At 38.4% G+C, this 25,034-nt stretch overlaps 1 protein-coding gene across 3 annotated transcripts in view; it reads right to left on the minus strand.

The window, feature by feature from the left end:
• The window catches only part of PTK2 (protein tyrosine kinase 2), a 289,297-nt gene extending 275,457 nt beyond the window's left edge, over positions 1–13,840 (minus strand). The window contains exon 1 of one of the 3 annotated variants that reach the window (XM_030795169.1): positions 10,865–13,835. In XM_030795169.1, the coding sequence (XP_030651029.1) occupies positions 10,865–10,964 (100 nt within the window). In that variant the 5' untranslated portion in view covers positions 10,965–13,835. Of the gene's footprint in view, positions 1–10,864 lie in introns of all 3 variants that reach the window. The other 2 variants (XM_030795171.1, XM_030795163.1) reach the window with 2 other exon arrangements.
• Positions 13,841–25,034: the final 11,194 nt, after the last annotated feature.

Raw genomic sequence — 25,034 nt, forward strand, 5'->3', positions numbered from 1 at the left:
TGATTCTGCGAATTTTACAAAACAGCAAGATTTTCACAGTCAAAAAACAGTAATAACATATATGATATTCTAACAGTATTTTGTTTCTTAGAAAAATAAAAGAGTGGGGGAGGTAACAAAACAGACCTTGAAGGAAATACAACACTCTAGCATCACTCACAGAACATCTCCCTCCCTGGTTAACAAGGTTCTGGATTTTTCCCTTGCCTTTTTTTTTAATACGAAAGACTACACACATCTCTCAATATAACAGTTTTTGGCCAATATAAATTTATATCTTCAAAACTTCGTACATAATTTTAAACAAAAGTATGTATGGAAAAGTCTCAAGTTACAATCCAAGTAAAATTTGTAGGACTTAATTTGTAGGGTCTCATAATCACAGTTTGAAAAGGAGGCCAAAAATCAGAATATTAAGGGACTCCAACCCTTGAAAGTGACTGCTACAGAAGTCTTTCTTCTACAGATACCCTAATACTTCCTATAACCCCAAACAGAGAAATTAAGAATACAGCCAATGGGAATGTAAACAAAGCTCTAGTTTCCCATTTTCCTACTCTAAATCATCAATCACTGAAAGAACATCATGAAATCTCCCCAGCTCTATAGTCACATGAAGTGACTGGACATCTCAATAACTTCTTGGCCTGAATTGCCCCATTCTCTCCAAAACCATCTGCCCCATTCCCTGACCAATTACAAGGACTGCTTCAAGCTCTTCACCTCCTTCCCCAACTTTCTACAGGCCTCAAATCTCACTTCATAATTATAGGTTTGCTTGAGACAGGGTCTTGCTCTGTCGCCCAGGCTGGAGTGCAGTCACGGCTCACTGCAGCCTCAACCTCCTTGACTCAAGCAATTCTCCCACCTCAGGCTTCCAAGTAGCTGGAACTACAAGTGTCACACCACTATGCCCAGCTAAATTTTTTTTTTGTATTTTTTGTAAAGCCGGAGTCTCGCCATATTGCTCAGGCTGGTCTCAAACTCCTGAGCTCAGGCAATCCAACCACCTCAACCTCCCAAAGCACTGGGATTATGGGCATGAGCCCCAGCACCCAGCACTTTCTTTTTGATCGTAGGTTTTTGTCTGCCTTTTTTTTCTGGCAATTTTATTTCATGGTATATTGCTTTATCATACATTGTAATATTTAGTGAAGAGCCGGCACATTTTCCACATATAAACTACTGTTAACCATATTGTCTGGTAATCAGAAACCATGTTTTAAATCTTTTCAATCTTACATTTTAGATTTTGTTCACATCTAGTCTTTTCACTGTTTTTTTAAGAAACTGGTTTAATGCTTTCTGCTGATGTATACAATTTTCCCTTTGCAAAATAGAAAAATGCTTGATTTTCAGAAATGCAATGTTAAGTGGGAGACACATTTATAGTCTGATTTTAATAATTTATAAAATACACAAATCTTAAAGTGAACAGCTCAATGGCTTTTAAAATACACATACATACATATGTGTGTACATTTATCTCCATCCTTATGACTACCACCCTAGACCAAGACACAGAACATTTCCATCAATGTTTTATCTTCATGTCCCTTTCTAATTAATAGTACCCCACCGAAAGGGCTACCCATTACGATCACTACAGATTAATGTGTTTCTTAAACTTTACATAATTAATCATATACATAAACATAAAAAGGGAACATTTTCCAACTTATTTTATTAGAACACCAGTACCTTGATATGAAAACCTGATAAAACGATTACAAGGGAAAAAATTACAAACAGATATCCCTCATAAACATAGATACAAATAATCTGCACAAAGTATTATCAAATTTAGCTATACCAAAATAGAATAGGCCAGGCGTGGTGGCTCATGCCTATAATACAAGCACTTTGGGAGCCTGAGGCAGGAGGACCTTCTGAGGCAAGAAGTTCAAGAACAGCCTAGGCAACAAAACGACATCTTGGCTCTACAAAAAGTGACTAAAATTTAAAAATTAGCTAGGTGTGGTGGCACGCACCTGTAGTCCCAGCTACTCAGGAGGCTGAGGCGGGAGGACTGCTTGAGCCCAGGACTTCAAGGATACAGTGAGCCATGATCATGACACTGCATTCTAGCCTGGACAACAGAGTAACACTCTGTCTCTATAAAAGAAAAAAAAACAAAAAATCAGGATAATACGTCATGATCAAGGGGGATTTATCTCAGCAATGCAGGTTGTTTTAACATTAAAAAAAAAATTCATAGTTGAGTACAGTGGCTCGTGCCTGTAATCCCAGGTACTCAGAAGGCTGAGGCAGCAGGACTTCTTGAGCCCAGGAGCTTGAGATCAGCCTGGGCAACATATTAACAGCAAGACCTCATTTCTCAAAAAATAATGATAAATACAAATTTTAAACACTATAATTCATCACATTATAAAAATTAAAACAGAAAAACTCATATGAGCAACTGAATAGATGCAGAAAAAGCATTAGACAAAAATCAACACCCTCTCATAATAATAAGAAAAAGAAAAAAGCCTCTCAGAAACCTAAGAATTAAAAGGAACCTTTTTCAATTTGAAAAAGGATATCGGCTGGGCGCGGTGGCTCACGCCTGTAATCCCAACACTTTGGGAGGCTGAGGCAGGCAGATCACAACGTCAGGAGTTCGAGACCAGCCTGGCCACTATGGTGAAACTCTGTCTATACTAAAAATACAAAAATTAGCCGAGCTTGGTAGTCCCAGTTACTTGGGAGGCTGAGGCAGGATAATAGCTTGAACCTGGGAGGCGGAGGTTGCAGTGAGCCGAGATCGTGCCACTGCACTCCAGCCTGGGCAACAGAGCAAGACTCCGTCTCAAAAAAAAGAAAAAGGATATCCACAAAAACAAAACAGACAAAACTAGAGTTAACAAACTTAACACTGAACATGTTCTCCCTAAGGGGGAAAAAAGGGGAAATCTGTCTTCTCTCACCATTTCTCAACGCTATAATAGAAGTCCTGGTCAAGGCAAAGACATAGATGAAGATACAAAGGTCAGAAAAGAAAACAATTTTTATTTGCCAGTAACACATTAACAGATTTATTTTGATTTTCTATACTCAAATCACCAGAACTAATAAGCGAATTTATAATAAGGCCACAAGATAAACTAACAGGACAATCTATTTCTATACCCTAGGCCAAGAATTGTAAAATTAAACTTTTTTTTTTTGACAGAGTCTCACTCTGTTGCCCAGGCTGGAGTACAGTGGTGCAATCTTTGCTCACTGCAACCTCAACCTCCCAGGTTCAAGTGATTCTTGTGCCTCAGCCTCCTGAGTAGCTGGGTCTACGAGTACACGCCACCACGCCCAGCTAATTTTTGTACTTTTAGTAAAGACAGGGTTTCACCATGTTGGCCAGGCTGGTCTTGAACTCCTGGCCTTATGCGATCTGCCCACCTCAGCCTCCCAAAGTGCTGGGATTACAGGTGTGAGCCACTGGGCCCGGCCAGAAAATTAAACTTAAAAGCCAAAAATTATTATTTACAATATAATCAAAAAACACCAAGACCACCACATTAAGATCTATTACACATTGCTTAGAAAAATTAAACAAGACTTAAATAACTGGATATACAATGTTCATTACTGTATTGTTCAATATTGTTCATAAGTCAATTCTCCCAAAGCAATCCATGGATTCAACACAGCCCCAATATTTAAAAAAGGAAAATATACTAACTCAACTTATAAACTACTGAGACTTCCTATCCACAAGCCTACAAATTCAACTGAACACTGTAATCAGTAACAAAGAAATAATCAAAATCTATGAGAATAAGAACGTGGAAAATCAACCAAAGGTATCACCAAATGAACCAAAGATTTCACTACTGTTTTAGTCAAATAAAAAATTTACTAATCATTAGTTTCATTTCAACATCCAACTTCTATAAAACACTTAAAATATGACTCATTTTATACAATTTTTAAGAAAGGTATAATATAAAATAAAAATACAAATGTATTTTAGTTTATTTTTCTAGGTGAAGAAGTTAATACACACCTAAATCCAATTCTAAAACTATGTGAGCTACAAATCAATGACATTATAAAAATGTATGCAAATAATGTTCAAATGCAAAATTAAAATATTCAGGGATAACTGTTTTAAAGTTAGATTTTTCTCTAACCGAAAACTGTTAAAAAAATACAGAAAACCACTGAATTTACAATAAATTCCTTGCAGTTTAAACAATTATAGATGAATCTGAGATCAAAGATTTGTGAACATTTTACAAAAATCAGCGTCACTAACCCTTAAAGAACCAAGTTTTGGGTTTTTTTTTTTTTAATCTTTTATTTTAGGTTCAGGGGTACACATGAAGGTTTGTTATAAAGGTAAACTTGTACCATGAGGGTTTGTTGTACAGATTATTTCACCATCCAGGTATTAAGCCTAGTACCCAAGAGTTCTTTTTTTTTGCTTCTCTCCTTCCTCCCTCTACCCTCAAGTAAATCCCAGTGTCTGTTGTTCCCTTCTTCGTAGAACAAGTGTTTTTTTAATTTCCACAAAAATCTCCATCACTCTCTCATTTGCTTCTAGTGACTGAAACCTCTGTTGCTCCCAGAAGACAAGATTTAATTCATTCATCCATTTAAACCAAGAGTCTACTACCAGCCAGGCGCAGTGGCTCACATCTATAATCCCAGCACTCTGAGAGGCCGAGGCGGGTGGATCACCTGAGGTTGGGAGTTTGAGACCAGCCTGACCAACATGGAGGTCTTATCTCTACTAAAAATACAAAATTAGCCGGGCATGGTGGTGCATGCCTGTAATCCCAGCTACTCGGGAGGCTAAGGCAGGAGAATCGCTTGAACCCGGTGAGCTGAGATCATGCCATTGCACTCCAGCCTGGGCAACAAGAGCGAAACTCCATCTGAAAAAAAAAAAAAAGTCTACTGCGTCTTAGGCACTGGGAATGCAGCAATGAGCAGGACAGATAGGATTCCCTTGTCTCATAGGGTGTACACTTCACTGAGGGACAGCAGCTAAACCAAAGAAGTAAATAAATAAACCATCCGGTATGTTAGATAGTGGTTAGGAGCAAATAGAAAGACAAGACAGAGAACAAGGATGGGGATACAGTGATGGCAGGAGGATGAGTCCATTTTAAATAGTGTGATCAGGCTGGGTGTGGTGGCACGCACCTGTAATCCCAGACTTTGTGAAGCCGAGGTGGGAGGACTGCTTGAGCTTAGGAGTTTGAGACCAGCCCGGATGACACAGCGAGACCATGCCACATACATACATAGGTACACACATACACACATACATACATAAGGTGATCAAAGGAGGACACACTTTAGGGTTCCCATATAATTTATTGCCCAAACCAGGACACTTAGGAGTGGGAATGCTAAACACATGGAACACCCAGTCAATAAGCATAATATGGGGCATGCTGCTATTCTCCTTTACTTAGAAGGTCATATTTGGGCAAAAACCCTATATCCAGGCCAGGCACGGTAGCTCACGCCTATAATCCCAGCACTTTGTGAGGCCAAGGCAGGCAGATCACCTGAGGTCAGGAGGTTGATACCAGCCTGGCCAACACGATAAAACCCGTCTCTACTAAAAAAAAAATTTAAAAATTTGCAGGGTGTGGTGGTGGGTTCCTGTAATCCCAGCTACTCGGGAGGCTGAGGCAGGAGAATCACTTGAACCTGGGAGGCGGAGGTTGCAGGGAGCCAAGATCACGCCACTGCACTCCAGCCTGGTGACAAGAGCAAAACTCAGTCTCAAAAAACAAACAAACAAACAAAAAAACCTATCCACTGACAGCTCTAAAATTATATACAAAGAGGAAAAAATTGGGCAAAACTAGCAGTCTCCTCCCCAAATACTAATAATGAGGACCAGAAAAAGAATATGAGATAAAGTTTAATACCCATTGCCTTATGTTTGTGCATGAGTTGATGTTACTAATATTCAAAAATAGAAATGAAAAGGGAGAGTTCACCAGTCTTTCTGTTAAGACATCTGTTGAGAGAACCAGAATGAGGCATGTTTCCCACAGGAGGATATTTAAAGGCCAATTCACTCCTCTCATGGAACTATTTTTAAGGAATGTGGATTGTAATAGATCGGCAAACTGTGGCTTGTTTCTAGTGGGCCTCACTTTTAACCCATGCCTGTGTCTCTGGTTAAACCACTACCTCGTAGGCACGAAGAACTGGAAAGACAGCCATAACCCCGTATTCACTCTGTTCCGGCCACAACACCATTCTCCCAGCAAGAGCCTTTGCTCTACCTATACAATCGACTTGGAACTTTCTTTTTCCAAGTATCCACTTGGCTAACTCCCATATTTCCTTCAGGTCTTCAACAAAATGCACCTTTCCAATGCAGTCTACACCTAGACATTCTATATAAGACTGTCATCTGACCTCACCTTCACCGTAACACTTAACACCTTCATTCACACTAACCAATTTATTTACTTATTATTTTTATCATTCACTGTTTCCCCTCACTTGGAAGAATAACTACATGAGGGAGTAGGTATCTTTGACTCACTGGCATATGCCAAGTACATTGGCTTGGCATATACTTGATGCTCATAACTATCTGTGGAATGAATGAATGAATAGCATGCAAACATCTGAGAGTAGAAGACATGGTACATATATCAAAATGCAAAAATTACACAAAATAGACAATTCCATTATGATCCTATCATTTTTCTATTTGGGCGTGTATGGCATAGTGATGAAGAATACAGGCATTGCAGTTAGATTCCCACTGTTCGGAATCTTGCTCTGCCTTCTGTATTAGCTGAGCAACAATTGCCAAGTTATTTAATCTCTCAGTACCTCAATTATCTCATCTGTAAAATGGGGATAATGTTATTTCCTATCTCAGAGAGCTTACAAACATTTGTGAGAATGGGATAACATGTATGTTTTTTGTGCATGTTTAATGCTCAGAACACAGCATGGCATGTAGTATTTCTGAATAAGTTTTAGCTATTACTATAAGAAGCACAGCTCTTTTAAAATGCCATGATTTGAGGTAAAGCAGAAAGAAACTGTAAAATTGGCCAGGCGTGGTGGCTCACACTTGTAATCCTAGCACTTTGGGAGGCCGAGGCAGGTGGATTACTTGAGGTCAGGAGTTCCGAGACCAGCCAGGCCAACATGGTGAAACTCTATCTCTACCGAAAATACAACAATTAGCCAGGCTTGGTGGTGCACGTTTGTAATCCCAGCTACCTGGGAGGCTGAGGCAGGAGAACTGCTTGAACCAGCCTGGGCGACAGAGCAAGACTCTGCCAGGAAAGAAAAGGAAAGGAAAGGGAAGGGAAGGGGAAGGGAGAGGAGAGGAGAGGAGAGGAGAGGGGAGGGGAGGGGAGGGAGGGGAGGGGAGGGGAGGGGGAGGGGAGGGGAGGGGAGGAAAGAGAAAAGAGAAGAGAAAAGAAAAGAATGAAAGAAACTGCAAAAAGTTCAGTGAAATATTAAAATAAATCTATAGGAATTAACAACAGCTCAAGACCAAGGCATCGTAAGCATTCATTCATTTATTAGCCACCCACTATCGGCAGAGTGCTATGTTAAACCCTGGGTAAATACTTTTACTCTAAGAGAAAAAAGAAAACACAAACTCAACGAAATTAGAATGGCCAGAAGTTTGACATGGAAGATTTATTTCAGACAGCTGAATGATCCTAAAACTAGATTTACCTATAAAACACTGTATTAATCACAAGATTTTAGCTCTGAAAGAGCCTTTTAAAATCAAATCTAACCCTATATAGAATTTATTCATTCATTAAAGTAATAATCATTTATGTCAACTATTTGTCAAGAAGAAAAAAAACTGATATTATGTCTGTGAAGTTTACAGTCTAATAGAAATCCAAAAAAGTAAAATAGATAATGACAAATCACAGTAAGTGCTATACAAGACCAGAAGAAAAGGATATAGGAGGGAACATTAGAGAAAACTTGGTTTAGACTGACAGGAATGAGAGCACTGGAGTAAGATTCCCACGGTAATTTTTGCATTTTATTGTCAGTGCCATGCATTCTACTCTTAGGTATTTTTCTTTGCACACTAGTCACTGATTCATTCAACAAATATTTAACAAACACCTAGTATGTGCCAAGCATATGGCAGTGAGCAAAACATGAAGACACCTGCTTCCTCATGGGAGCTCATTTAAGCTGAGACCTAAAAGGTTAAGTAGGAGTTGGCTAGTCAGAGAATGCAGAGATGATGGTTCTAGGAAGGTGCAACAGAAGGTATAAATGCCTGAGCTCGGGGTGTTTGAGGCACTGAAAAGCCAAAATAATTGTGCTATTAATGAGCAACAGGACAATGGCCCAAAGCTGGCGAAATCAAGAGATCAGATCATTTAACAACCAAATCTCTGACACTCTTTAGTCCTTCCTAGCCTTTCAAAAACATGAAATAATTAATGTAAAAACTGATATAATCAAATAACTCCCCAAACAGGGCTTTCTGCATTTGATAGTCTTGCAACCTAAAATACCACTGTGAACATTTACATTTAATTCAATATTCTGAATCAAAACTGTTTTTAAACCCAGAAAATCATGATGTAGTTGAACCCATGTTAAAACAAAGTCCTTTTTAATACTTTAAAATATAATCTTCCTTGGATGGGACCTAAGGTGGATTCTCTACACCAAATTCAACCACACGATGAGCTTGGTTCAAACACTCCCAGACTGCTTTAAGGATACCTTAAAGGTTTCAGTTCAAGGTATACAAATATAGTCTGCTCTATTATTTTTAGCTTGTCCTGGTATTTTATGTGTCTTCTTAAATTGGGACACTGCTGTGCTTTTTGAGGTTAATGTGACTGATAAAATCAAATGTGTAGAATGTCTAACTGCAGATACAGATTTGTATATTCTTTGGATTTGAGCTTTTTACTGTCTTTATCCACAAGTTGTAACTTTTATACTTGAATATAACCAATTCAGCCAATTCCTATACACCAACATCTTTGTCCTTATCACACAGATAAAAATTAACCAGCATAAAAACAAGGTTTCCTGCCTTCCTGTCCTGGTACAAGAGTAACATGAGGGGAGAGAGAGGAAGTTTACTAAGATAGTTATACACTGGGCAATCACAATGGAAGCAGTGTGTGCAGCACCAAGAAGGAACAGGATGACAGCTCCTAGGTTTTGTCAGAACCTCCTCTGAACAACTCGAAAGCAAAACCATGTATATGAGGAGATGGCTTGCTGCAGCCCTACATATGAAACTGATTCTGACCCTTAACACTATCCCTACCTTTTCCCATCTTTTATACTTGTGAGCCCTGTTTTCTCTCACCCAACCCTAACTTCTATCATAATGCATATTTCAGTTAAAAATAGTTTTACTCATTTGCTCTGACAGCCAGCAAACTTAACCGAAAAATAAGTTGTTTCCATCAATCGCTTTGGGGTGAGCAAAAACACTATAATCTCTTTTCTTCCAAAGTTCACTGTTTTAAAGTCACACTGAATAAAAAGAAATCCAGTAGCTGATAATTTAATATCCCGTTGGTCCAGGATGTGTAGATCTTGAATACAGCTTAGGCTTTGTGAAGGAAATCAGAGCCTTATTGTTAATCATCAGTGCTAACACAATGTTATCATACAACGGAGGTGGCAATATGCAAACGAATCCCAGCAAATCCAGGAAAAGACCAAAATTTTCAACAAGTATAGAATTATTTGGCTCTGAACACTATTAGTCACACTCACTTATACTATACATTTCTGATGCTGAGAAACTAAAATTTTAAAAAGTTCCCATTCCCAAAGCCCTTTAAAATCCAAGAGTGTAAATTTAACTCAGCAAAATATTTACTCTGAGTATCTAATTACATAATCAAGTGAACCAAGTGAATACTAAAATAGTTCTAATATCACGTTTTGTAAATGTTTAAAAGCCTAGGAAAGAATCAATAGATGACAGCGACAACTAAATAAAAGCGATTTTAATGGTGAAACTGTAGTTTGGTGCTAACTTGGTTTAGTACCCAGTGGTACTAAAATTTTTACCCTAAAAACTAAAATGAATCAGTCTATACCTCTATTTATAAAACTGCAGCCTTTTACAACAGTGCAGCTTCCTCCTTTTAAAAATCTTTCCTAAGGGAGTAACATGATATTGAAATATATTAGAAATAATAACAAAAATATTTTTATTATATTCTTCATTAAGAACTTTTATTTCCTAACTTAAATATTCTCTACTGTAAGCAAACCAGCTGATTTGCTTTTAGTCAAGCACAAATTACATAGCATTTTTAACTTCTAAATGTTTCCCAAATACTGTCTTGAATGTTACAATGAAAATGCTATATTTTATATTTACATTTTTATCTGAATAAAAACCCTAACAACATTAAAGAAGAAAATTGTTTATGTATGGTATTCCTAAGCCCACCTTACAATAATATGGAGTTTCAAATTGAATATACAATCTTTACAGTGAGTAAAGTAATTTTTAAAATAAGAAAATAAATGTTACTCTTATTTCCTACAACCCTGTTTAAGTTAAAATTCCTCTTTATTCCTTAAAAACTTACATATTACAGAATAAATACAGATGTCTTAAATTAGAAAAAATAAAACTATTGAGACATAGGACAGAGCATTAAAAGATAGCTTAATGCACTTAAAATTCATTTCCATAAAAAATATTTTCATTTGCTATTTGAAAAGCTATCTAATCGGTTTTATGTAATAGCTGTAAACCCATACCAAATCAATTTCCATTTTTCCTCAAATTTAACTGTAAATATATTGAAATAAATTCAGAAAAACATTCATCTACCTTTTCGGTGCAAAAGCATGGATTCAAATAAAACTGAACATATTTTTAAGTTATTTATACCTTTAGCCCAACACACTGGAAATGGACTACAGCCGCTTTTCTCCATATAGATGGCACCTGCTGGTTTCAGGGCCTCTTGGCCTGCCAGTTCCAACAACATACACCCAATCCTATAAAGATCAAGCCAGGAGTCCGCACACAAAGTCCCAGTTCCTCGCTGTGATAGTATTTGCTTCGATCCACAAGCAAGACTAAGGTTCCCCTGTGTGCTCCTTTTTTCAGAGCTTGAAGCAAAATTTGGAAGGTGTTCCTTCTGTAATATTTTCCAGCAGCTTGAAGAATGCCTCTCAGTTACAGAATCTTCTCATGCTTCCGCAATCTGAAACACAGACCATCCTGGCTAGATTAAGCTACTGAACAGAATGAAACCAGCTAGTAATGTGACCCCATGGGTCTGTGTTCCTAGATTCATTCAGGGAAAGAGAAAGAGGGAGGGAAAAGAGGGAGGAGAAAAAGAAGGCCAGTAGCCAGTAACTTATTAATATGCTAATCTCACCCTTCTGTTCAATTCATCCAGCAGTCTTCTGTTTACAAAACTGACAACCGATTCTAAAATCGAGTAAGCTGCAAATCAAGTCTGACCCAGATCATGTCTGTAGATGGCTTCTCAAACCATTTTTGTTTTCAAAGTCATGCCTTTGTCATTTTACTAACCTAATTCTTTATGACCTTAGAGTTAAAATAATTACTTTGATGAAATAAAAATCCTTTCTGGAAAAAAAATCCTGATCTATCTATGTCTCTATGTCTATAGGTACCCAAATATTTTTGTTGTAAAATATTTTTCCTGGTTGGTACTCTCATAGTAAGTGTATAAATTTTAAAAACTCTCTCGAAAACATAAAATCAAGAATTTGAGGTAGGCACATTCTTTAAAATTAGCTTAGGGAATATTGAGGGATCCAAGAGGCATGATTTCCCTTCTTAGTTTCAAAACATAAGCGAGTAATAAACTCATACTAAAGAAGACGGACAGAAAACACCCTTACAATCTGTACTAGCAACTTTTTAAAATGCAGAGCTACTTAGTTTTTCCATTCAAACTGTGAGATAGTCAAGGTCATCTCAAAAATTTAGCTGTCTGAACACATTCCACTTTAGCAGTAAGATAATTAGTAACTAGGCTCCTGGTGCCTTTGTTCTCTGAACATACATAAGACACACTGAGACTCTACAGTTATAGCTTTCCTAAATGTGGGTAATTTTGTTAGTAGTACACTTGTATAAACCAATCAAAAATCAAGTATTTTACTTAACAGTGAAAATGACCGAGGCTTTGTTTATGAAGTCACTAACTTCTGAAAACAATAGCTTAACAAAGGCTGAGGAGAACAAGAGGCTTATTTGTGTCCAGTGATGCCCCAGGACAGTTGTTTCATTTCTAACATGCTACTCTTGATGATGGCTTTGTCTCTAGGTTTACTTTCAGGCTCCTAATAGTAGCCAGAGTTCAAGTGACCTCTTCTATGCTCCACTGAAAACACATCATTCACCAGTGTGAACTCTGACCCCAGGGAACACTGGGAAGAAAGGGGCTCCAGAAAAACACAAGCAAGCTAGGAAAAGAACAGAGGAAACAAGCAACTAAATCAACTAGAACACATGAAAAAATATCCCCAGCCTCCACCATTACTAAGAGACCAAGACTGTAAAGGACCACTGTCATGATGAGAAGGATAAGAGCACATCCACCAGCAAGCATATCTGACACACTCCCGTGAGAACGGACTGGAGTTTAATCTGAGCCATCGACTAATAGACTGTACAAATAATCCAAGCACACTGAGTCCATCTTGGAACTTATGGCTCTCAAAAGTTACAAAATAAAAGCTACCTTCATTAGTAACCTACAATTATATTCTACACACTAAGTATTGATTACATCTAATTTTCACATCTTTTAAGCAAACTTGGTATTACAATTCTTTTAAAAATGAGAGCACTAAGACTAAAGACTGATATTTAGTACTGATTACACACTAAGTACTGATCACGTTTAATTTTCACATCTTTTAAGCAAACTTGGTATTACAATTCTTTTAAAAATGAGAGCACTAAGACTAAAGACAGGGTCATAGACTAGGAAGAGGCACAGGAGTTACCAACCCCACTCGCTCATCTACGATGCCAGGGTCTTCACACCACAGCACACCACCCCACCACAGGAAGGATTTTTTAGTCAGACTGAACACCTGCCACAGGACCAGGTGAGCAGGAGAGAGAGTGGTGTAACCACAGCGTGGTGGTCGCAGTGACAGAGAGGACGAGAGGACAAACAAGAAAAGTGATGGAGAGAATGAGGGAGAGGGATGAACCTGGTTTCTGTGACTTTAAAGTGACCAGTAGATGGGGGCTTTCTCTCCTACCCCTGCAACTACTTCATAATTTATTTCAATATCCAAATATCATCTCCTAATATGCAAGATCTTGAGAGTATAGAAGATGTTAAGATATGAAAGAGCATAAATTCTCCAGGCCAGAGACCAAGGTGACTAAGTAGAGACCAGACTGAAACAGCAGCTATGGAAATGTTAAGAACCAACTCATGCCACAGAGAAGAGCTGAAGAGGATACAGGTGATACTGCTAACAATAACCTATACCTTTTATCGAGCAACTATAGTTATATATAAAATAACTGCATTTAACCCATAACACAATCTCAGTGAAGCAGCTACTTCCCTGTTTTCATAGAAGACGAAAATCAAGTTCAGAGAGACCAAGCAACTTGCCCAAGGTCAAAGAGCTGCAAAATGAGGCAAGTACTGGCTAGTTTGGTGATACAGGTTCATTATTTTCTTCCTGACAAATATTAAAGACAAATTATGCTTTTAAATTCCTAATCCAGTGACATCTTGAAAAGAACAGAAACAGACTACCGTTAATGGCAACATAAGTGAAAAAGAGTAAGCAGTCCTCTATATTCCCTTATTTATGAATTCTACATACTAATATAAAAACCAACCACTTATTTAAAAGTTCTGTGACCTTTACACCAATCTCTTTTAGTACTGGCATATTTTAAAGCAATTCTGGTAAATCCTACTTGAAAAGTAAACTCTTATCTTTACCTTCCAGATATAACCAGAATACATGTATTTCTCGCCACATCTCCTGGCCTCATCCCGGCCCAGGCTGCCTGGATTACAGCCATAGTCCTCCTACCTGGTCTCTCTGCTCCAGCTCTCACCGCCCTACACTCTATTCACAACTCTTCTGAGTTGTGCACTGATCCTTCCAAAACATCAATCACACAATTTTACTCCTCTGCTTAAAACTCACCAACAGTTCCCCAACTTTCCCAGATTCAGCACCTACATACTTAGCACAGTCTGCAAGGCCATGCATGATATGGCTCCCCTCTATCGCCAAGGATACCCTAGTTTCCTTGGCACGAACCACACTGACCTCCTTGCCACTCCCTGCCCACATCAGGGACTCTGCACTGCCTGTCCCTCTATGTGGGACACTCTTGCCCCTGCGTTATCCACATGGCTTGCTCCCTTTCCCCTGCCACATCTATGCTCGAATGTCGCCTACTCAACAAGACCACCCTGTCTGAAACTGCATGGCCCATCTGCTCTCCCTGCTTCATTTTATTCCCACAGCACTTATACCTTCTAAAACACCTCATGATTTACTTCAACATTCAGTTTATTGTCTGGCTACCCCCACTAAAATGCAAGCTCCGTGACAGAAGGAATTCTGTCTGTTCTGTACATATTGTCTCCAGGGCCTTACTAAAATGGTAAGATGTGTAGGCCATATTCCACCACCCTCCTATCACCTCTAAGTAATGAGAAGATGGCAAAGAGAATTTGTCTTCTTTTCAAGGCTATGGTCACAGAGAAGGTATATGTATGTGCTGGACGTCAGTGACAGTATGGCTTGCCTCCATCCTGGGCACTGCTTCACTTCCAGATCTCAGGACAGTATGAAGGCTTAGTACATATTTATTGAATGAATAAGTGAACTAAACATTATGAAAACTTTGCTTTCTCAAGAATATGAGAAAAGAAAAACGCACATCAAGTCTAGGAAAATCATGTAAACTGCCTCTTCCCACCCCATATTAAAAAAAAAAAAATCACATAATTTTAGTACTGATACTATTAAAACTTTCACTGCAAATTTTAATAGAGCACAAATGAAAACACTGTGTGAGATTAGAAAAAATCATTAGGGTTGCAAACGATGTTATAAGCAAGATCAGTAAGCATAAGAGAGAACTCTAAACCCCTTCACATGATGTACAATTTTGTCCAATCTGACTTACCTACAAAACCCTGGCCATATATGAGAAGGTCCCTGGGAATGAACTACTAGGAAATGAACTACTTGTAAATGTCACCAAAAGCAGTTCACAAAATACCAGCCTAACTTTCACATTTCTCATATAATTGTCATAATTTTGTCTCTCTTAAGGAATACCAAACACCAAGGCAGCACTACTTGGCAAAGTAAAGCACTGATAAATGCTTTTATGCCAGTCAACAGGAGGAATGTAAAAAAAAATTATTATTCATATTACACATGTATACTTCTAAATATATCATCTTTCACCTCTTTTATGTTTGCATTAATCAGGGAGTTACAGATTTAAATAACTTCGACAGTTTTACAATATGGTTCCTCCAATTAGCACTTGATAATTACAATATATCCTAACTTTAGAATGTCAGGTGTCTTATACTGCGCTCATTTCCAGTAAGATTACTAATTACCATTCCTGTCATTTTGTCTTGCTGTTTCCACCACGAAAACAATTTTTCAAAAATTTTAGTCTATCCACAAAAATTATGACTTGGTTAAGATCAAAGAAATATTAGTCATAATAAATCTAATCACCTTTCAAAGACAGATAGACAACAGGAAATACCAACAAGTTCCAAAAGGTGACAGTACTGGCATTATTCACTTTCTTTGCAAAGTTTCTTAACCATTACTATACCTCCCTTCCGTTATTCTTGAGGAGCTCTGGGGAAACTGCAGAAGGCACTGAATTTGTAACTGGAAGATGCAAAGGAGCCCCAGTTCTGCCTGTGAGACAAAGAAAATCATTTCAACATCCTGAACTTCAGTTTCTTCATCAGTAAAATGAGGACAGTAACAATACCTATCACTTACTGAGTACTACGTGCCAGTCACAAAATAGCGTAATAGCAACGCTAATAATAATGAAAACATACTTTTGACACGATACCAGGTAAATGGTAACTCTGTGCCAAGCCTTCTTCCAAGTACTTTAAAAATGATGACTCATCTACCTATCACAACAAACTACCCATGGGGTAGATACTGTTATCCCCATTTTACAAATGAAGAAATCGAAGCACAGAGAGGCCAGGTAACTTAAATTCACAATGTCGCAGAACTTTTGAGTTGCAAAGCTGGAAATCAAACTCATGCAGTCTGGCTACAGAGTCCATGTACTTCACCAATTTGCTGCAGTGCTTTACACCTATTTTCTCAATTAATACTTTTAACAACCAATAACATAGATGATATTACAATCCATGTATGACACATGAACAAACTGAGGAACAGAGAAATTAAGTAACATACCTAATATTACAACTAATTGGTCAGGTGCAGAGCTGGGATATGCATCAGGCACTTGGACACCAGCCAGATGACACAGTTAAACCACCACTTACAGTATTACCTACCTCCAGATGCTACAAAGGTTTCCAGAGAAGAGTCTGGAAACAGGCCTACAAAGGGTAAATGAATCACAGTGAGGACCAACGGGACAAAGAAAGGAAGAGAAGAAACACAGCAAAGAATATGGGACAAATAAGCTGCTCTTATCCCCATGCAACACCCTAATTCACCAAATCGTGAGGCTCATGTGATAGTCCTCTAGTGTCAGTAATGCTGCCCCAATACGAATTCAGATAAAAGTCATCACACCACCTGCTAGACATGTGGCTGGTACTTGACAGATGTATCAAAGTCACCAGAAAATAACTATAACCACTAAATTAAGCAACAGTGAAATACAAAAAATAGATGGGAAAATGCAACTCTTACCATGAAAATCTTATTTAATATTTCTGCCAATTGGATAAGACAATAAAATGTGTATTCTCAAGTACCTCTAAAATTAATGTCATAAAAACTATTTCATTATCTAAAAAGGCAAAGACAACAAAACCTTGACCTTATTAATCTAAGTAGTATTTTTATGGACTCTAATTAATGATAATTTCTTATTTCTGTTTTGACATATAGACAGAAATCAAAGCTAAATTCCAGATTTAGAAACTGCTGAGAGGTTAACTGCTGTAATTGCTTTTTTCTTAAAGTCTCCTGAAATCTGTAAGATGTTGCATTAGTTTTTCAGATGCAGTGGTAGAAGCATGACAACACAGGACAGAACAAGAAGGTCACCAAAGTGTTCAATCTATCCATATATGTTATAAAACAGTGTGTTTTTTTATCGCTTATACTGACCATAATAATGCAAATATCAAAAGGCAATACAGTAGTTACTTAACGCTAACATTGCCCAAAACAAACATAGAACTTTTATTTTGTGGAAAATGCATATACACACATGCAACTTATTTCATCACCATCAATTTTTTTGACCCTATAAATGCAATTTATCCACAGTTTGACTGCTCACCTTATTTAACAAATAGCAACAGTATCAAGCAATTGTGCCTTTCCACAAGTTAGGTTAACTTTCCAAGCTAACTGAAACAGAAAACCACTGATCAGACTATAAAGGCTCAGGGTTACTTGTCAGAAATTGGGCTTTGCAGTCGCAGACATATTAATACTGCCCTGGGGGTCTGATGGTGTCAGGAGGACCCCTTGTGGTGAATGTAAATCCCTTCTACAACCTGCATTTCTCAGCTAAAAGTGAAAAATTGACAATATACATTTTAAATTTATCCCTCATGATGGCCTGAAAAAGCTAACCATTACGACAGACTCCATACTCTGTGTCAGGCCGGGTGCGGTGGCTCACGCCTGTAATCCCAGCACTTTGGGAGGCCGAGGCAGGTGGATGACCTGAGATCAGGAGTTCAAGACCACCCCAACCAACATGGTGAAACCCCATCTGTACTAAATACAAAAAATTAGCCGAGCGTGGTGGCACATGCTTGTAATCCCAGCTACTTGGGAGGTTGAGGCAGGAGAATCGCTTGAACCTGGTTGCAATGAGCCGAGATTGTCCAGCCTGGGCAACAAGAGCAAAACTCCATCTCAAAAAAAAAAAAAAAAAAATATTATATATATATCGATATATATAATATCAGTAGTATCTAGTGTGGATCTATCCCTCATCGTATCTATATTCCAAGCAACAGACATAAATAAGACAGCTTTTCTTCTTTCCAAATGGAGCTACATAGTAGTTGGCTTTTTTTGTCAATTTCCCTCTGTATGCTTTTGGTTTTGTCATGCTGGCATGAATGGATGTTATTCCAGCTTACCAAGAAATTTCAGGAGTCACTTTTCTAATTCTAAAAATTTGTATCATTAAAAAATGTTAAAACCAACCTAACACCCATTATAACAGCTGCTACTTTTTAAAAAAATAGATAATAAGGTTTGGCGAGGATATGAAGAAATCGAAACCCTTGTGTATTGTTGGTGGGAATGTAAAATTGTACAACTGCTATGGAAAACAACATGGACAGTCCTAAAAATATTAAAACTAGAACCACCATAAAGATTCAATAATCCCACTTCTGGGTATAATCCAAGGAATTGAAATCAGGTTCTGGAAGAGATATTCAAACACCCATATTCTAATTTTGAAACATTTTCTAATTTCTCTTTTGATTTTAGACTCACGTATTATTTAGAAAGGTATTTCATTTCTAAGTACTGAGGACTTTACTGGATATTGTTTCTTTAAAATATTTGCTTTTTACATTTATTCTTTTGATCAGAAAATACACCTGCATGGTATATTTGCTGTAATTTAATTAGAAAAAAAGAAAATACAGACCAGGAGCAGTGACTCACATCTGTAATCCCAGCACTTTGAGAGGCTGAGGTGGGCGGATCAATTGAGGCCATAAGTTCAAGACCAGCCTGAGTAACATGGTGAAACCCCATCTCTGCTAAAAATACAAAAATTAGCAGGGTGTGGTGGCATACACCTGTAACCCCAGCTACTCAGGAGGCTGAGGCACAACAATTGCTTGAACCCAAAAGGCAAACATTGCAGTGAGCCGAGATCGTGCCACTGCACTCCAGCCTGCGCAGCAGAGCGAGACTCTGTCTCAAAAAAAAGGAAAAAAAGAAAAAAAATTATTAAATACATGGTACAAAATTCACCATAAACATCACCCCCCTTCACCCTATTTTCTTTCCATCACATTCTCTCTAGACAGAATCACTGTTCCTAATTGTTTGTGTAACCTTCTGGAGGTGTTCCGTGCATATACAAGAATGCGCATATGCAAATACAGTTTCTTTTGCATTACACCAATATAATGCATTCTACATACTCTTCTATACCTTCTTAAAACTTACTTTAAAATATATCTTCAGCCTAGGCAACAAGATGAAACCCCAACTCTATAAAAAATACAAAACAATTAGCTGGGCGTGGTGGCTCCTGCCTGTAGTCCCAGCTGCTCAGGAGGCTGAGCTGGGAGGATTGCTTGAGACGGAGGAGGCTGAGGCTGCTGCAATGAGCCATGATTGTGCCAATGCACATCAGCCTAGGTGACAGAACAAGACCTTGTGGTTTAAAAAATAATTTAAAAATAAAAATAAAAGTATATTGTTCATTATAGTTTTTTTTGCATAAATTTTTGATTCTTAAAAATACTGTAGGCCAGGCATGATGACTCATGCCTGTAATCCCAGCACTTTGGGAGGCCAAGGCGGAGGATCACTTGAGCCCAGGAGTTCGAGACCAGCCTAGGCAACATAGTGAGACCCCATCTCTACAAAAAAATTTTAAAATAGCTGGGTGTGGTGGTACACACCTATAGTCCCAGCTTGGGAGGCCGAGGTGGGAGGGCTGCTTGAGCCCAGAGGGTGGAGGCTGTAATGAGCCGTGGTTGGGCCACTGCACTCCAGCCTGGGCGACAGAGACCCAGTCTCCAAAAAAAAAAAAAAAAAAAAAAGCTGCATGAAATTATTGTTTATCTTAATTACTGAGGTTTTTGGTGACTCTTTAGATATTATGTCAAGACAAATGCCTCAGCCTAGTCCTGCTGGCACTGTCCAAAGATCCATTTCCACATTCTACTCTTTCCCCCACTGACCCCATTCTCAACCATGTGACTCTCAGGGGTTTGTGAAACTGGAAACGTTTCTGCTCAATGCATGTTAAACATAATCACTCAATTTTTAAAGTTCCACTCTAAGAATAAAGATATTTAACATTTCTTTTTTTTCTTTTTTTGAGATAAAGTCTGTTGCCCAGGCTGGAGTGCAGTAGTGCAATCTCGGTTCACTGCAACCACCACCTCCCAGGTTCAAGCAATTCTCATGTCTCAGCCTCCCAAGTAGCTGGGATCACAGGCGCCCACCACCACACCCAGTTTATTTTTGTATTTTTTAGTAGAGATGGGGTTTCACCATCTTGGCCAGGCCGGTCTCGAACTCCTGACCTCCAGTGATCCACCCGCATCAGCCTCCCAAAGTGCTGGGATTACAGACGTGAGCCACCATTTCTTTTTTTCAGGGACCAGAACTACAGTAAACAAAACTGTCAAAGCCATATCTACTTTAATTGAAATAATTACAATGTAATTTTTATACTGAACCAGCAAACTCTTGAATTCATAAAACGTGTGAATTTTAAAGGAAGCATGCCATATAAAAACTTGTTAGCAAAATCAATAAATTATGGATATTTGCATCTTCTATGATACAGCAGAAATAATGTATTCATTCACTCTTTTTCTGTCCAAGGATCCTGACTAACAGCAGCAGAGACTAAAATCAACTGCCTCATCAGGGCACAACAGAAGACAAACGAGACGGGGGTTTGTATACAGCTAACTTACTAAGAGTCCTCCTTCCCCTTTTTTTTTTTGAGATGAAGTCTTGCTCTGTCGCCCAGGCTGGAGTGCAGTGGGGCGATCTCGGCTCACTGGAACCTCCGCCTCCTGGGTTCAAGTGATTCTCCTGCCTCAGCCTCTCAAGTAGCTGGGATTACAGGTGTGTGCCACCACACCCGGCTAATTTTGTATTTTTAGTAGAGATGGGGTTTCACCATGTTGGCCAGGCTGGTCTTGAACTCCTGACCTCCGATGATCTAACCGCCTCAGCCTTCTAAAGTGCTGGGATTATAGGTGTGAGCCAACGCACATGGCCCCCTGACTTTTTAAAACCAGGATCTCTAACAACAGTAATGAAAAAAAAAAAGACTTGAGATTTCTAAATCCAAGACAGATGCAACAGCTGGCAATAGAAGAGCATTTCCTTTAGAAAAAAATAGAAGAACTGCATAAAATATAAAAATCATCTGTTTGAAGACAGCAAGAACATGAGGGGCTAAAAAACTTCAAAACCACAGAAGTTCAGCTGATCTTTTGCAGTTACTTTTACCTTTGGTATGTATTTACCAATTCTGAGAAGAAGCAGGCGGAGAATCTAGGCTGTGCATTCACAGAAAACTGCTGCCAGAAGACAGACAAATCAGGCAAGGTTTTGGAAAGCTAAATCCTAGAGCATTAGTATTCTTATTGTATAAAGGTATGTTTATTGTCAAATATTACTCAGCAATAAAAAGGAATGAAGTACTGATACATGCTACAACATGGATGAACCTTGAAAACATTATGCCAAGTGTTAGAAGCCACAAAAGACCACATACAGCATGATTCCTTTTATATAAAATGTCCAGAATAGGCAAATCTATAAGAAAGTAGATTAGTGGTTTCCTTGGACTGAAGATAAGGAATAAAGAGTGACTGCTGGTGGGTATAGGGTTTTCTTTTGGGGTGATGGAAATTTCCAAAATTGATGGTGGTGATTGTACTCATTGTATAGTATGTGAATTGTATGTCAATTAAAAAAAAAGACACAAAGCCTCTAAAAGGCAGTGAGTAGAGACGTTCAAGTCTTACAAGACAAAGATTAAAGTTCCACACAAGAGGAAGACAAGGAAAAGGAGCCAATAAATATAAAATAAATGACATAGAGCTAAAGGACAAAAAAAATACCTTTAACAAATAAAGGCTACCAGTTGGTATTCAGAAACAACAAGTTCTAGATCAACCAAGAAAGAAAAAGAAATACAAATAAATAACTAAAATTCCTAAAGGAACTATAAACATTACAGAAAAGAAATCATAAACCTAATAAATCATTGCTCTAAAATCTTGTTTACAATTATAAGAAATTGAAAATAAACCCTTGGCTTTCCCCTCAAAACCTAATCCTGAAACAGATTTTCAAAAATCAGTAAATAGCATTGGGGTCAGTGTCATGCGCCTGTAGTCCCAGCTACTCGGGAGGCTGAGGCAGGAGGATAGCTTAAGGACAGGAGTCTGAGGCTGTCAGCATACCATGATCATGCCTGTGAATAGCCACTGCACTCTAGCATCCTGAGCAACATAAGGAGACTTTGTCTCTAAAAAATAAAAAAATAAAAATTTTTTTGAAATTAGCAACTCCACTCTCCTAGCTGCTAATGAAAATACCTTGACATCATCCTTGATTCCGTATCTTTAGAACACAACCATCTCAACAAGTTTCTTAAAATTTACATCACGCGTCTGCTCAAGATCCTCCAGTGGCTTCCCATCTGACTCAGAACAAATGCACAAGACCTTACAATGGCCCAGAATGCTCTAAGAGATCTAAACCACCCATGAGAAATAACACCTCCCCAACGTTCCTGCTAAACGGCCTCAAAAGTTTTAAACAAGTAATGTTTATCAAGTTATATTCTGCTAAGCCTCTGCTATGACAGTGATGAAATTTTCTGACCATCTGTTATTATAGGCTTATTCCTATTTTCTGCATATAAAGTTCACTTCTGAAAACAACTCTCTATTGATCTCTCTCTAGCAAGATGTTTTCTTTTTCTGTAAGGAAAAGAGAGACATCAAAATGGAGTTAGAGAGATTAGACTGTTACTGTGTTTATGTAGAAAACGAAGATATAAAAAACTCTATTTTGAAGTTTGAATCAGCACTGCAATTACAACATTAACAAGTGACACATGTTCTTAAGTAAGTTGTCCATCAGAGGTTAAAAGTATTATCACAATTGTTAAATGTGTATAGCTAATTAGAACTATGAGAGCATTAAAGAAATGGGGAGATAGGAACAACTTTTCAACAACATATAAATGTTTACTTTATAGCTATTAGACAAACTGTCCATAAATGATAGAACCAAACAGAACGAAAAAAGCTACTTTACACCCATGAAATGTCCCAGGGCCCCAGAGCATATTATAGTAGGAGCTACTGTGGAAAAGAAAAAATTATTCATATTAACAACTCAAGAAGGAATCAAGAATCAGGATTACAATTCACCGAAGGCAAGCACCCCAGGTCCAGAGGTAAGCACCTATGCCTCAGAGTGACTTATCCTGACAGATTCTTACAGAGCATAAGTAACACCTAGGCTGAGATGTATCCATGGTTCTCTGGCATCAGGACCCATCAACTGTAGACAGGTCCTCCCAGAAGAAAGTTATTAATACCTTGCCTGAATATAAACGGGGTTATCCTATACTAGAGACAAGGGAAGACGGGGAGGGGTTCAAAGCTGAGTCCAATGCCAAACTGGCTTGCAAAGACCTCTATCTGAGATTCACTCTGTTATTTGAAACCAACAAAATGAAAGTTTTTTTCCTAATGTGCTGTTCATGTAATCTTAATGCTCAGTATGTCCTCATCTTTTTCTTTTCTTTTTTTTTTTTTTTGAGACAGAGTCTCGATCTATTGCCCAGGCTGGAGTGCAGTGGCATGATCTCGACTCACTGCAAGCTCTGTCTCCCAGGTTCACGCCACTCTCCTGCCTCAGCCTCCTGAGTAGCTGGGACTACAGGCATCCGCCACCATGCCTGGCTAATTTTTTGTATTTTTAGGAGACACAGGGTTTCACCGTGTTGACCTTGTGATCCACCTGCCTCGACCTCCCAAAGTGCTGGGATTACAGGTGTGAGCTACCGCACCCGGCCTGTCCTCATCTTTTAAGAGTAGATCAGAGCCTAGGCAACAAAGTGAAACCCCATCTCTTCAAAAAGAAAATTTTTAAAAATCAGCCAGGCATGGTGGCACGCACCTGTAGTCCCGGCTACTCAGGAGGCTGAGACAGGAGGATTGCTTGGCTACAAGTGAGCTATGACAGTGCTACTGCCCTCCAGCCTGAGCTAGAGTAAAACTCTCTCTAAAATTAAAAAAATTAAGTAGGTCAGAACCTTATAGTTCTGTGAATTCAATCTTTTTAACTAATAAAATCAATTGCGGGAAAACAAGAAGCAGGATCAATGAGCACTGTAATTTTTATACATCTACATCACCTAAAGAGGTCAAGAGAAGACAAACGTGTACTGTATAGATAAATCAACGTCATCCTAAATTCTTAGCAATGTATTGAGCACTCACGAAGTCTACAACAAGATATAAGGTAAAACAGAGGAGGAGGGGCCACTATAATAAAAGACACTTCAACTAAAAGCAAAAAGAACAACTTATTGGGCCCATTTTCTACCAGGGATGCAAATGTGGGGGCCTTCCTGACTCACTGCACCCGACCAATGCTGTTGCTATGTTTCAGGGGCATCTTTAGTTGACCTAAAAAAAAAAAAGATCAGATCTTGTTCTACCTCAGAAACAATCTGTAACCAATTCAAAAACTGGACCTCCTTAACCTTCACACCTCCACCAGCAAATTAAAGAGCCACCTCCGAATGTGTCACAGCACACATCACATCAGACACTTTGGTTGCTATGATTTTTAAGCATGGCAAAGTTACAACTTGAGATACTACATAAAATTTTAAACTTAAGTCCCACAACAGTTTTAAATACAAAAATTACCATTATCTGCAGCTCATCCGTCTAATAGGACAAAGGATATTCTAGAGAACAACATCTTTTTTTATTAAACTTTCTAAGACAATAACCTTTTAGAGAAAAATACTGCTTTCGGTTAATTACATAAAGCTATTATAATGACTACTGCTCTTTTGGGATATGGCCTTTCCATGCATCTTAATAGCTAAT

This window comes from Nomascus leucogenys, chromosome 16 (assembly GCF_006542625.1).
Source record: "Nomascus leucogenys isolate Asia chromosome 16, Asia_NLE_v1, whole genome shotgun sequence".
Classification (NCBI taxonomy): Eukaryota; Metazoa; Chordata; class Mammalia; order Primates; family Hylobatidae; genus Nomascus; species Nomascus leucogenys.